This window comes from Hemicordylus capensis, chromosome 5, assembly GCF_027244095.1.
Source record: "Hemicordylus capensis ecotype Gifberg chromosome 5, rHemCap1.1.pri, whole genome shotgun sequence".
Lineage (NCBI taxonomy): Eukaryota > Metazoa > Chordata > Lepidosauria > Squamata > Cordylidae > Hemicordylus > Hemicordylus capensis.
Window position 1 is genome coordinate 113218235 of NC_069661.1, and position 14089 is coordinate 113232323.

Sequence of the window (14089 nt, forward strand, 5' to 3'; positions counted from 1 at the left end):
TATCCTTCATTCTGACACATTAAATTAACTCAAAAATGATTTTTAAAAAGAAAAAAAATACGTATAAAGAGAAATGAGTATAAATAATAGTCACAATCCACTAAATTGAGATTTGCTTGTTAAGGTCTGAAAAAGCTGCTGGGCAGTCTACCTTCCACCACTGCCGCTATCTTCAGAACCCTGGACTGCTGTATACACACACACACACACATTCCTGCATGTTTCTGTATGCCAGTGCTGATAGCAATGCCTGCTGTTTGTGGCAGAGCCATAATTCTATTTAATAATCTCAATCATTTGAATAGTTGCTATTTTTGCAGGGATTGCTGTTGCTTGAATATCCCTCCTTCCCACAGGTGGTAGTTGTCCATAGGTGGCTTCCCTGAAAATACATTATCCACTGCATTAGGTAGAGCTATCAGCATTTGGTTTTAAACAAGGTCACATGATCCTTCCAGTACACAACTCTGGAACTTTGATGGCCTTCAGAATAGATCTTTTTGATGCCTACTTCTAGTCAAAATAATCAGGCACTCTGTAGCTTTGAAACCCTCTTGTCTTGCAGATGTGGTTAGGTGTTGATGTACCAAATCAAGGTAGTAAACAGTCCAAGATGCAGTTGGAGGCCATCCTGCCCTGCCCTATGCTCTGTGAACTGACCTAGCTAGGCCTTGTTCCTCTATCTGTGAATGCGTGACTCATCGATATGGGCGTTTGTGTTGGGCCCATACCAACCTTGTTTAGTCCCACAGTGTTTTGTTCGCCCCACGGAAGCCAAGAAAGCAGCAGATGAGGCCAAGATGAGGTTCGCCCACATAGATGGAGATCATTTGACGTTGCTGAATGTCTACCATGCTTTCAAACAAAGTGAGTATACACTCATTTTTCTTGTGTATATAATAGTGCATAATTATGACAATTTGGCTCTGTATCATCCCTAGTTAGAGTCCTTCTTGCAGAGACTACAGGGTAATTCTGAAGATGCCAGGGATTCAACCTAAAACCTTGTGCGTGCAAAGCACGAGCTATACCACTAATTTTTTTTGGCTCCTTCCTATGTGCTTATAAGTCAAATGGTTGCCTTAGGATTAAGTATTTTAATTTGGCAACTCTCCTTCCTGCTATATAGCAACTTTTGACCCAACATGAGTTGAACCTTCTAACAGTTTTAGAAAAATCACCATCATCATCATCATCATCAAACAGCAACTTCATTTGTTGGCTGCCCCATGACAATTGTTCTCCTAAATTGTTCTCTTAATTGTTCAGTTAAATAAAGTGTATAATTGAAGCAAATCTTTAAAAAACCAAAAGTTTACAAAGAAAAAAAAACATGTGAATGGCCTCCGTGAATAGCAAGGTCTTCACCTGATGTCCAAAACAACAAAGAGATGATGCCAGGTGAGCTTCACTGGGGTGCCAACATTGAAAAGGCCCTCTTCTTTAGTAGCTATCCATCTCACCTCATTTGGCAGGGGTACTTGGAGCATGGCCTCGGAAGATCTCAAGGTCTGGTAGGGACATAGAGGGCAAGGTGCTCTCTCGGGTAACCTGAAATACAAAGCTATATAGGAATAAGTTAATCAGTTTTTAAGAGAGCTCAATTTAAAAGAAACAACAACACCTATTCCTGATGTCCCTTGGTTGACAGTTTTGCCTGAAAACGATTCAAATAGTTTTTGTCCTTCCCGAAGTAGTAAAAGTAAGTTAAAGGAAAGAGGTTTTTTAAAGTTAAGCTAAAGATCTGGTTTGTGATCCGTTGATACCATTAGATTGGGTTCTGCGCTTGCGCGGAAGCCTCTCGGTATCGAGTTCTACAGCTCCTCTTCAGCGCCTGTGCCCCGCCCCACATGACCATGTGGCTATTTAAGGCGGGAGGAAGCACAGGCACCTCAGTTCCTTTTCGACCGCCGTAGGGATCACTCATGATTTCTGCAGCTCCTTAGTATTGGTTCCTTGTTGTTTTTATAGTTCTACTGATTTTGACCACGGACCGTTTTTTCTCACTCGTCTATCTGAACTTCTGATTTGGAATTGTTTGAACTTCTGATTTGGACTATTGGATTGACCTCGGACTGCTTTCTAGACCTGCCGTTGCGTGCTGTCTTCAAACATTGAAGGAGTGGATGGATTTTAGGCTATTTGACGCGGACTGGTTAAAGGGGTGAGTATGGTGGACACCCCAAGGGAAAAAAGACATTCAAGCGCTGCACTAAACACGAAATTGCCCTCTCAGGATGGCCACAGTTTGTGCCTGATATGATTGGGGTAGGCCCATCTAACCTCGACCTGCAAGATCTGCCAATCTTTCTCTAAGCAGACCAGAAGGAATAGGGAGCTTCGTTTGAGAGTGGCTCTATATGACGACGTGTTATCCGCCCCCTCTACATCGGCTAAATCTCCGCAAGGCCTGAGGGCCCTGGGTTCGGCCCAGTCTAAAACCTGTATGCCCACCAGTAAAACCCTGAAGTCCTTGAAAAGGCCGGGTGACAAAATGGCGTCCACCAAAAAACGCGCCAAAAAATTGTTGACCTCCAGCTCGACAACGTCACCGAACTCGGCTCAGGAGCTAGATGCTCTTTCGACATCGACGTCGCATCGAGCATCGAAGAAATCTGCTTCGACGTGACCCTCGACGCCGCAATCATCGACCTCTGTGTCGATACCGAAAAATACCGCTCCGTCGACACCAAAATCAGATGGAGCGTTGACACCGATGACATTGGCCCCATCGGCGTCGATGCCGATGGAGGCTTTGCCTTCGATGCCGAGAGAGCCATTGGTATCGGTGGAGTCAGCAGAAAAGGGCCCGTCGGCATCGGTACCTAAAATCCCATCAGCTCGAGAACTGGGACCTGCAATGACTCCGATCCGCTCCCCATTGACATCGAGAGACGGTGATCGTCCATCAACGTTGAACACACCCGCTAACATGACCACAGTGACTCCTCAATTCCGTGTCCTGATGACCTTCTCTCTAGAAGAAGATGATCTCTTGGAAGGGGAACCTGCTCCTTTAGATTCTCTTCTGAAAATGCTTGATTCCACAATGGCTACCCCCTCGACTTTCCATGGCTTCCAAACTTGGATGATAGCAGGGCACCCCTGTTGGCCCCAGTTTCTGGGCTTCTAATGTCTACGCAGCTCACCAATTCTACACCGTGGCATACGTGCGGTTTTAGCCATGCCGTGTCTCCATCGATGGAAATGGCTTTACCAGGTGCGACTTCGCCAGGAATCACGTATGACTACCAGGATGATAGGGTGTGGAGATCCGTAAATACTACAACTGGCCATACTGGTGAACAAGCACTGCAACAGCCCGAGCCGGAAGCTACTCCACTTCAAATACACCCACTGGCAACAGGAGAAGCCTCGAACTTACCCATTAAAGTATTTAAAACAGTTTCTACTCAAACGCCTCACCTGATCGTTATTAATAGAGGCTCACAAACCAGACTGCGGCCTTCTACCGACTCGGCAGTGCAAACTGAATCTTTGGCAATACCACCTTCCCCTTGCCCGATTTCGCCAGGGGTCCCACCTTCTAGTCCGACTCCTTCTGACGACGACTCATGTGGTAGTCACCATGGCTCCTCCGATTTTGAGTCAGATACTGAAACGGTAGAGGCTGATCCTTCTCCAGATGTGGCTACTCCAGCCCATGTCTCACCAACAGAAGAACTGAAAGCATATCACTCACATGTGAAGCAGATGGCATCAGCACTGGGTCTGGATCTCTCTTCTCAACTGAAAACCATAGATGATCCAGTCTACAATTTCATGCAGCGATCTCAGTCTTCTCAGCCTGTCGCTTTGCCGCTACTACCTATAATATCTAACGCGGCACAATGTGCTTGGCAAGTACCTCATGCATCTACTCCGACATCAAAGCAGTTAGAAGGACTCTATCACGTAAAGGAACAAGATAATATATATCTATTCAAACATCCAATTCCGAACTCGTTAGTAATTGACTGTGCAACCACTTCCAAGTCAGGGAGAAGACATACTACCCCAGGCGATAAAGAAGGGAGAAAACTGGATGTGATGGGCAGAAAGCTATATTCTACATCCTGTCTTTCTGTAAAAGTGGCGAATTATTCGGCCTGCATGGCAAAATACGGATATTGCATTTGGGAAGACTTAGAAAAAAATTGGGATGCATTAACCCCGGAAGAACTGAAACAAAAATTCCGCAAGACGTTACAAAAGGCAGCAGACCTCACCTGCCAACAACTGAGTACAGCTAAACATCTGGCTGAATCAGAGTCCAGGTCAATTACCACAGCAATAACTCTGAGACGCCACGCATGGCTTCGGTCTTCCTCCCTTCAGCAGGACATGAAGATAGAGGGATTTCCTTTCAATGGCAAAGGCCTGTTCTCCAAGGAGACAGACGCGACCATGGAGAAAATGAAAAAATCAAAATTTACAGCCAAAACTTTTACATCCACATCTGCCTCAACATCATATGGGAGTAAACAAAGATCCTTTTATCGCCCGCGTCCTACATATAGGCAACAAGACCGCTGCGACTACCGCAAGTTGTACCAACCTTACAATAAGCACGGAAGCCAACAAAAAGGCAAATTTCGTTCATATCAACGAAAACCGACTGAAGAAAACAAGCAGCGGCTTTAAGATCCAGGACAGCCCACCGCGTCACCTGGTACCGCAACCTTACTTGCCTCCCCACAACTTCGGGGACAATGGGGGACTGCTTTACAACACTCGGACGTCCCCAATAGCCACCAACTCCATCAGGTTGGCAAGTCATGCGCAAGCATGGCGCCACATAACATCAGATCATTGGGTGATGAAAATTGATTATGTTTACGCGATAGAGTTCAGAGCTCACCCTCACTTTCGAGGCATTCGCTTTACAAAGGAGACACCAGCCCTATACCAGGAGGTGCAGGAACTCTTGCGCAAAAGAGCTGTGGTACTAGTGCGATGGGCAGAGAGGCCGGAGGGATTTTACTCCCGCTATTTTCAAATTCCGAAGAAGGATGGCAGGATACGACCAATAATGGACCTCAGACATCTAAACAAGTATGTCCAAGTGAAAAAGTATTGCATGACAACGTTACAGGATATCCTACCGCTTCTACAATAGGAGCGTTGGCTAGTGACGTTAGATTTGAAGGATGCTTATTTTCATATAGGAATCCGTCCATCCTTCAGGAAATATCTTCGATTCACTGTAGGAAATGTGATTTACCAGTACTATGCACTGCCCCACGTGTCTTTACAAAGTGCATGGCAGTAGTAGTGGCCCACCTAAGGACAAAGGGGCTGAAACTGTATCCTTACTTCGAAGATTGGCTCCTATCATTACGGGACAAAAGCTAGTTACTTTTGCAGATACAATATATTCTGATCCTCCTCCGAGACCTTGGAATACAGGTCAAGTGGAAAAAGTTCAGCCTCACTCCAGTACCTGTCATAACGTACATGGAGCGGTACTGGACGCCAGCCTGGGGAGAGCTTTTCTTCCGGAGCACCGTTACCAAACCATTGCATCTCTGATACACTATTTTCAGATCCACCCTTCACAGCCGGCCCGTCAAATACGCCTGTTGGGCCTAATGGCTTCTTGTAAGTCGACAGTACTGTACACCCATCTAAAAATGAGGAAGTTGCAAATGTGGTTCCTCTTTTCCTTCAACCTACTGAGGGACAGCCCACTAAAGCACCTTTTGGTTCCCAGTCCAGTCTTGCACAAGCTGTCCTGGTGGACTCAGAAGTCCAATTTGCTCAGAGGAGTACCCTTCCAGTCTCAACCTCCGTCAGTTTGGGTAACGAGAGATGCTTCCCTCAAGGGATGGGGCGGCCATTGCAATGCCACAACGACTCAAGGCCTCTGGGCACGCGCACAGAGTCAACTACATATAAACTTTCTAGAACTGTTGGCAGTCTTCCTTTCAATGAAGGCCTTTCTTCCAGTGCTACGCGGCAGAGTTGTTCAGTTACAGCTAGACAACACAACAGCGATAGCCTACCTGAACAGACAAGGAGGAACAGTCAAGGTCTCTGTGTGCCCTGAGCCTACAAATTGGCACTGGTACATCAGGAACAGTATTACGCCACTGGCCATCCACATCAAGGGCTCGGACAACATAATAGCGGATGGCCTCAGCGGTTCATTCTCAACAGAAGCTCAACACGAGTGGGAACTGATCAACACTTTCCTGAGTCAGATATTCTGCCTTTGGGGATGGCCAGAGACCGACCTATTTGCTACGCGGCACAACACAAAATGCAAGCTATTCTGCTCGAGGGCGGGTCACGACCCTCGGTCCTTGGGAGACACCTTCCAGCTGGACTGGTCGGAAATTTGGAGCTATATGTTCCCCCCTCTACCACTTGTAGGCAGAGTTGTAGCACGCTTACTGATGGGCCATGTGAAGTGCATCCTGATCACCCCGTGGTGGCCACACCAAGCATGGTTTCTGCATTTACTCAGACTGACTTTGAACAACTTTCAGAGACTTCCCAACCAGCCGGACCTCCTGATTCAGGAAAACGGACGCCTGTTACATCCAGCAGTGCAAACCCTGCAACTAATAGCCTGGAGAGTCGGCTCCTGAAGCAGATCATGCTAAATCAGCGCAAACCCTCTATGAGGCGCAATTATGCGAGTAAATGGAAGAGGTTCGCCACCTACGCTTCTCGTCACGCGTTTTGCCCTAAAGAAGCCACAGTCCATGAGCTTCTACTTTATATGATCTCTCTTAAAAAGGCGAAACTCTCAAATGTATCTATCAAGGTCCACCTAGCTGCTTTATCGTCTAGACATCCAGGATGGGATGGCAAGACAGTATTCTCCCATCCCTCTTCCAAGCGTTTCTTGAAGGGCCTGGCTAACTTATACCCTCCTGTCCGCAAACCGCTTGAACAGTGGAGTATCTCACTGGTCCTCTCCACTCTCACTGAGCCCCCGTTCGAACCCATGCATTCTACGTCTATGAAACTAACGTCGTTGAAGACTGCCTTCCTTGTGGCAATCACCACTGCGCGCAGGGTGAGTGAGCTTACAGCTCTCCGAATGGATGTCCCCTATGCTTGGTTTTACCCAGACAAAGTTCTCCTGCGACCTGATACCGGTATCTCTTTCTTACATAAGATTGTGTTGGACTTCCACATCAACCAGGATGTTGTATTGCCCATTTTCTTCAAATCTCCAACCACACCGCTGGAAAAGGCTCTGCACTCTTTGGACGTTTGCAGGGCTCTTCTTTACTACCTTTCTAAGACTAAGCCTTTCCGGTTGTCCAAAAGACTGTTCATCTATAAAGGGAAGAACAAGGGACAAGTGTTATCAAGACAGCGACTGTCACACTGGCTAGTAGAGACTATCTGTCTAGCATACTCTCTACAAAACATACAGCCCCCAAAGGCCATCAAGGCACATTCCACTAGGGCATATGGCGCGTCCGCTGCTAACTTGGCTGGCATATCCTTTCAGGACATTTGTAAGGCTGCTACGTGGTCATCTGAACAGCCATTCGTAAAGCACTACACCATAGACTTAAGGTCTGCTGCGGAGGCGAATTTTGGGAGGGCTGTCCTAAAAAGGAGTGTTGCAATGACACTACTGCTCCCTCCTCCTTACGGAGCTAACTAGTCACTCACTCTAATGGTATCAACAGATCACGAACCAGATAAACAGGTTGCTCACCTGTAACTGATGATCTGGTAGTGATCTGTTGATATCCATTAGACCCTCCCGAACCTCCCCTCCGCAGTAGTACCTGCCTTACGTAGTAGAACTTACCTGACTGCTTCGCGGTCTACAAGGAACGGAGGTGCCTGCACTTAAATAGCCCTTCTTAAATAGCCACGTGGTCACGTGGGGCGGGGCGGGGCGCAGGCACTGAAGAGGAGCTGTAGAACTCGATACCGAGAGGCTTCTGCGCAGGCGCAGAACCTACTCTAATGGATATCAACGGATCACTACCAGATCGTCAGTTACAGGTGAGCAACCTGTTTTTCTGTAGCAAAAGGAAACATTTTCTGTTCAGAAGGTATGCACATTTTTAAATGCTTATTTTCCCCCAATGATAAAGCTCATTCCCATCCATGTCTGGAACACATCCTAGCTACTCTCTGAAGAACTCATAGATGGTCTTCAACAGTGGAAATTGGTTCTGTGTGATTACATTGGCATGTTCCTACATTAGATCCAACAGTTTGGTTTCTATGTTAGATCAACAGTTTGGCAGACTGTAAATGAAATCAGTCTTGGTACTTCAGCCTTCACATGCAGAAGCAGAATCTTGCACACACATTCTCTCTCACAATTCCATAGCCCAGCCTAACAGTTACTGCTCCATACACACAGTCCTTTAAAGAAAGCTAGAATTTACTAATCAGTGGTTTAGGAGGGGAAGGGAGCTTGATTCAGTTCTCCCCTCCCCACCAGACAACTGATCAGCTTGATTGTAGCTTCCTTTGAAGAAGGAATGCTTGCAAAGCCCTAACAGCCACTCCCTGATTTTTGCATCATTCTGTTTTAAATGAACATAACACTGCAGGGAAAGCATTAGAGCAGCTAGACTGATGTTTTGTTTTATGCAATGTTTGATATTTTCTATAACTGATGTAATACATTTTAATCTAAACCCTATGCAGATGAAGCCTCTACTGGGTAGAGTCTGTATGCAGTTGGAAATTATGGTTGTCCTACTACATCCCGCCTCAGCTCTTCTGGGGACTGTGCACTGGCTGTCATGTATTTCATAGTGGCCATGTGCATATAAGACTCTCTTTTGAGCAAAGAGTCTATTAAATATTTGGGTCCAGTTCAAATTTATTGGTGTTTTTTTTTTTTAAATGTTGTGACTCATTTTTATGGTTTGGTAGCCAGGCACTTTGAACTGGTTATGAATTTTAGATTAATTTCATGCAGAAAAATATCAAGCTTTTGTTTGCAATGTAAATACATATACAATTTAACTGTTGTTGTTTTGAATTTTAAAAAGGATTTAACAAACAAAATACCAAAGCAAGGGGGGGAAAAAAGGAAAATAAAACATTAATCATGCAGTTGAAAGCTGTGCCAGATGACTGAACCACTTAAAAATATATCTTTATTAGGATTTATTTACGGAGGTTCCATTCTCTGCTACTACCATAGATATGTAAACTGCAAATATTGGGTTATTGGTGCAATGGGAACACAGGGGTTGTGTTCCAGGAGAGGAAAACATCACATTTTTGGGGGGCCATTTTTCTTTTTAAAATGGGGCTAGAAGACCCTAGAAATGGGCAGTGGGGGGGTGGCCTAGTGTGCTCAACAGTCCAGAAATGCAGCCCAGCAGTCCAGAAATGCCCCCCAGGAGTCAAAATTTGTCAAAATTTTGCCTTTAAAAAAACCCCATACGGCTAAAAGATCCTAGAATGCGAGGGGATTGCCTACTGTACTCCGTGGGTCTCCAGCAGTCAAGCAGTGCCCCTAAGAGTTGAAAATTGGCCCCAAATCACAATTTTTGAGTCATAAAATAGCTTCCAATGTCAAAATGGAAGCTGAAAATGATCTCCGAGGTCATTTCCGGCCACCCACGGATACCTGGATTTAACTCTCGCCCCCACATGCATATACCGAGGTTGGGTATCTATTGCCTTACCTAATTCTATTACCTAATTTTTCTTCCTCTCTCACAACACTATAGAACCAGGGGCCCCATGAAACTGAACGTTGGAAAATTTAGGACTGACAAGAGGAAGTACTTTTTCACACAGCACAAAATTAATCTATGGAATTGTTTGCCCTGGGATGTCGTGATGGCCACCAGCTTGGATAGCTTTAAAGGGGGCTTAGATTCATGGTGTACAGGTCTATCAATGTCTGTAGGCCATCTCCAGCCTCAGAGGCATGATGCCTCTCAATACCAGTTGCAGGGGAGCAATAGCAGAAGAGAGGGCATGCACATACCTCTTGCCTGTGGGCTCCCCAGAGGCATCTGGTGGGCCACTGTGTGAAACAGGATGCTGGACTAGATGGGCCTTGTGCCTGATCCAGCAGGCCTGTTCTTATGTTCCTATGACCACAGATATGCAAAACCGCAGATAGTGAGCCCATAATTTACGAGGTTCTCATGTATTTCATAATAGGTATGATACTCTAAATTTATTTTCAATGCTTATTGATAAGTCTTGTTACACTTTATTTCTCTGACCACTTATATTATACTGGTTATCACAGTTTTTGTTTAAGGGTTCAGTTCTGATTACAGCCAAATAAGAGATTTTAAGTTTGGATTCAGTTCCAGTTAATGGGGGGTGGGGGAGGGAATCTATCTGGTTCTAGAGTTCACGTTTGGCTTGACTCTCTGATCTTTACGGTAGTGATAATGCAGATCAGTCCTACAATAATTGGGCTGTATATGTGTAGGGCCCTTTTCAGACATGTAGTCTGGCATGTGGATATGAGATGGACTGGGGGGTAGAGTGGAGCAGAGTGGTACAACCCCAGTTCATCATAATTGCTTCGGTATAGAACTATACTTGTACACGTGCTCACTCTCTCCCTTACGTGCACGCGCTCTCTCAACCCCGCCCCCCCCCAGTTTGGGAACATTGTGCGTATTAGCCATAATGCCTTACTCCCAACACATGTGGTTTTCTGTTGACCTGACCCACTTGAAATATAACTCTAGAAGTAAATCTAGAAGTTTGTGTTAATGCATATATAAACTTAAGTTTGTATACCCACTTAAGTTTCCTATCCACTCTGGTTGATGGAGTTTGATCTGAAGACAGTATAGCCAGATTAACCTGAGAATGGGAAAAGGTGTAGCAGTTGTTGTTTAAATAAACAGTGTTGTTGGGTATTTTAATCGGTTCACTGGATTGACAATTCAGCTGGTTTTTGTTTGTGTACTTGTTTTAATTTGGTAAAAATGCTTATTTTTAGATGATTCATGACTTTTTTTTAACATTGCAGATCATGAATCGGTTCAGTGGTGTTATGACAACTTCATTAACTACAGGTCCCTGATGTCTGCAGACAATGTACGCCAACAGCTGTCACGAATCATGGACAGATTTAATTTGCCGCGTAGAAGCACAGACTTCACAAGCAGGGACTATTACATAAATATAAGAAAGGCTTTAGTTACTGGTTATTTCATGCAGGTATGTATGCATATAAAATACAAGGAGGTCTCCAGTTTTAATATTCCCTTCAAATAGATCTTTAAAAGAGTATTGTTTTCCTCTGAGTTATATACTCTAATTATTGACAAAACAGGCAAATTCTAAAGGAAATGAAGGCATCTTAAAACCCTTTTGAGGAGGACCACTACATCTGTCTCCTTAGTTGAAATGTGGATTGTAAGCGCCCTTCAGTGAAATTCTTGCTCTTTTTCTCTCTCTTAACATTGCTCTGAAGCACCACGTACACTGATGGCACTATTTAAATAAAAGTTATGTTGAATACTTACTATATCTTGGCAGTTGCTTCACACAAAGATTGCCTGAAAATTCTGTTCTTGCAGTGACCTCATGTTCTAAGTATGAACTGGAGCATGTGCATCTGATTATTGTCCTTTTGAAGGAATAGACTCTCAGAAATTGGGTATACGCGCATGCCCTAGTATGTTGGGTTAGGGTGCTGTGGGCACAATGTTTATATGGACCAGTGATCATGGGAACTGGCCTTAAATAATATGGTTGGGGCAATAATTAAGCTGAGCAATGAATTAAGTTGTCCAAATCTCCATACTGTTGCCTATATTGATTTTGGTCATCTTCAGAGAGCCGCTTGTGCTTGCTTCTGCACATGCAAGGAGTATTTGCTGATTATTTTTTACTCTCTTCCTGGCTTCAGCCCCTTGAGCCACACTGAATGCCCCTTTGGAGGATCCCCTATCCTCGACAAGTGATTTTTCATAGGGCTGTGGAGCTTCCAGTGTGAAGGAAAGTCCTGAAATACCTTGGTGCACAGAATATCACATGCAAATATTTGAGTCCCTCCCAACCATAATTTGTATTAGTTACTACTACTAGTGCTTATTTTAATCTCTCATCTTGTGGTTTTATAATAATTGTTAGGAAAATATTTGCCAGCTATCAATTTTGTAAAATGCAGATTATCTCCTCTAGTTACAAGAAGTTGAAAAACAAAATATAAAGGAAGCTGGTGGTGGCCCATGTTTGGCCGCGGCCCCCTGGCCCTGCCCCCCCCCATGTCTGATGTCAAACGTAGGGGCCTGGTTAGCCACGCCCCCACATCTGACATCAGACACGGGGGCGTGGTCTCCCTCACAAATGGGGCCACACAGCCCCATTTGGAAGGGAGATCGGCCTGCGCTGCGTTGGGCAGCGTGGGCTGAAGTTACTCTCTGCTGTTTTGGCTGTGCTGCCAATGCAGCATGGTTCAATCACCCTCTCAAACGAGGCCACGCGGCCCTGTTTGGGAGGGAGCTTGGCCCCACCGTGTTGGCAGCGAGGCAAGGAACATTTCTCCCTGCCTTTAAAAGGCGGGGAGAGTCACTCCCAGCGCAGGTCGATTTTGGTCCCCAATGGTGCCATGCGGCCCTGTTTGGGAGCAAAATAACGCCCCCCTGTCTGATGTCAGATGCAGGGGGAGTGTGGTGCGGTGGCCCAGGTTCTTTGACCCCATTTGCCCAATGGTGGCTCCGCCCCTGCGTATACTAGAGCACACAACTCCTGAGGCGTCTGCCAAAGTGATGTTTTCTGTGGTTTTTAAAAATTTGTCCTAACCTGTCCTGTCTTATAAAGTTGTTCAGTGTATACAGTGTCTGTTCACAGAAGGGATCATGCATAAATTAGGGATATACATGGAACCATGGTGGTGCGGTTTGAAGCCAGCAGGGGTTCCTCCTTAAGGGCTGTGCAGGGTGCACTTATCCCTCCTGCTGCTTTTCCCCCCACTGGTGCTCTGTTTTTTGCAAAGTCCATGAGGCAGCAGCGTACCTCCCTGCCCCCCCTTCCCCCATTCTTGGCTGGAAGTACTGGGTGCACGTGCACACGCAACGGGCACGTGCGCGCTCATTACTTCCAGCCATTTTCGGCCAAGAACAGGGGGAAGGGTGGCACGGAGGGGTGGCAGGCCAAGAACAAGGGGAGGAGTGGCTATACCACCCCATAGACTTTGCAAAAAACAGAGCACCAGTGGGGGGAAAGTGGTAGGAACGGTAAGTGCACCCTGCACCGCCCTTAAAGAGACACCCCCGCCGGCTTCAAACTTCAAGCTGGCACCATGTTTGAACCAGTTCAGAGCCCTTTAGAATGGCCTTAGAACCGGTTTGTGCACATCCCTAGCCTAAAGCCTGTATAGTTGTTTATTTTTTTACATTTTATATCCTGCCCTTCCTCCAAAGAGCCCAGAGCGATGTACTACATACTTAGGTTTCTCCTCACAACAACCCTGTGAAGTAGGTTCTCCTGAGAGAGAAGTGACTGGCCCAGAGTCACCCAGCAAGTCTCATGGCTGAATTGAGATTTGAACCCAGGTCTCCCTGGTCCTAGTCCAGCACTCTAACCACTATACCACGTTGGCTCATTGTATAGATCTTGCCCTGGAAAATTTTAACCTGTTTACTGAAAAGGCACAGATTTGCTTTCTTGGAGACTAATGCCCCATGAAATGCTTCTGGACCTTTTTATCTTCAGGATTGCCTTTTTTTAGAAATCCCTGCTGCTGGAAATTTGGAATTAAATTTGCCCAGTGCTGTGATTTCTGGGTGGTTGGGGTTTTTTTGTTTGGGGGGGGGCGGGGCACAGGCTCTCTGTGGTCTATAAGGAGCAACCTTGTTAGAGGAGTTCCTTGTTGATTTCAGTGGAGGAAGCAGAACTGTGTGCACACTGCTTTGCACAAGTAAATCTGCTTCCTGCTTTGAAATGCATGAGACAGTCTGCAAAAGTTCTGTGTGTATGTGAGATTCTTGTTTTGGACAACTCTTGCAGCTTGCTGAACATTAGGTAATGCCAGCTCCTTTGGCTCATGTGCAAGGGCTGCAGCTTTCTGGATTTATTCTTTTTCTGTTACTAATCTCATTTTCCCCATATTTTAATTAATGTGCCTTATGAACATATCCCTTAAAGGTACTTTGGCATT

General features: G+C 45.5%; 1 protein-coding gene across 1 annotated transcript in view; it reads left to right on the forward strand.

Annotated features, from left to right (window-relative positions):
- Positions 1–14089, forward strand: part of DHX15 (DEAH-box helicase 15) — an 80634-nt gene that overhangs the window by 55437 nt on the left and 11108 nt on the right. The window contains exons 11-12 of the mRNA XM_053252656.1: positions 745–867; positions 10952–11142. Of these exons, the coding sequence (XP_053108631.1) occupies positions 745–867; positions 10952–11142 (314 nt within the window). The remainder of the gene's footprint in view (positions 1–744; positions 868–10951; positions 11143–14089) is intronic.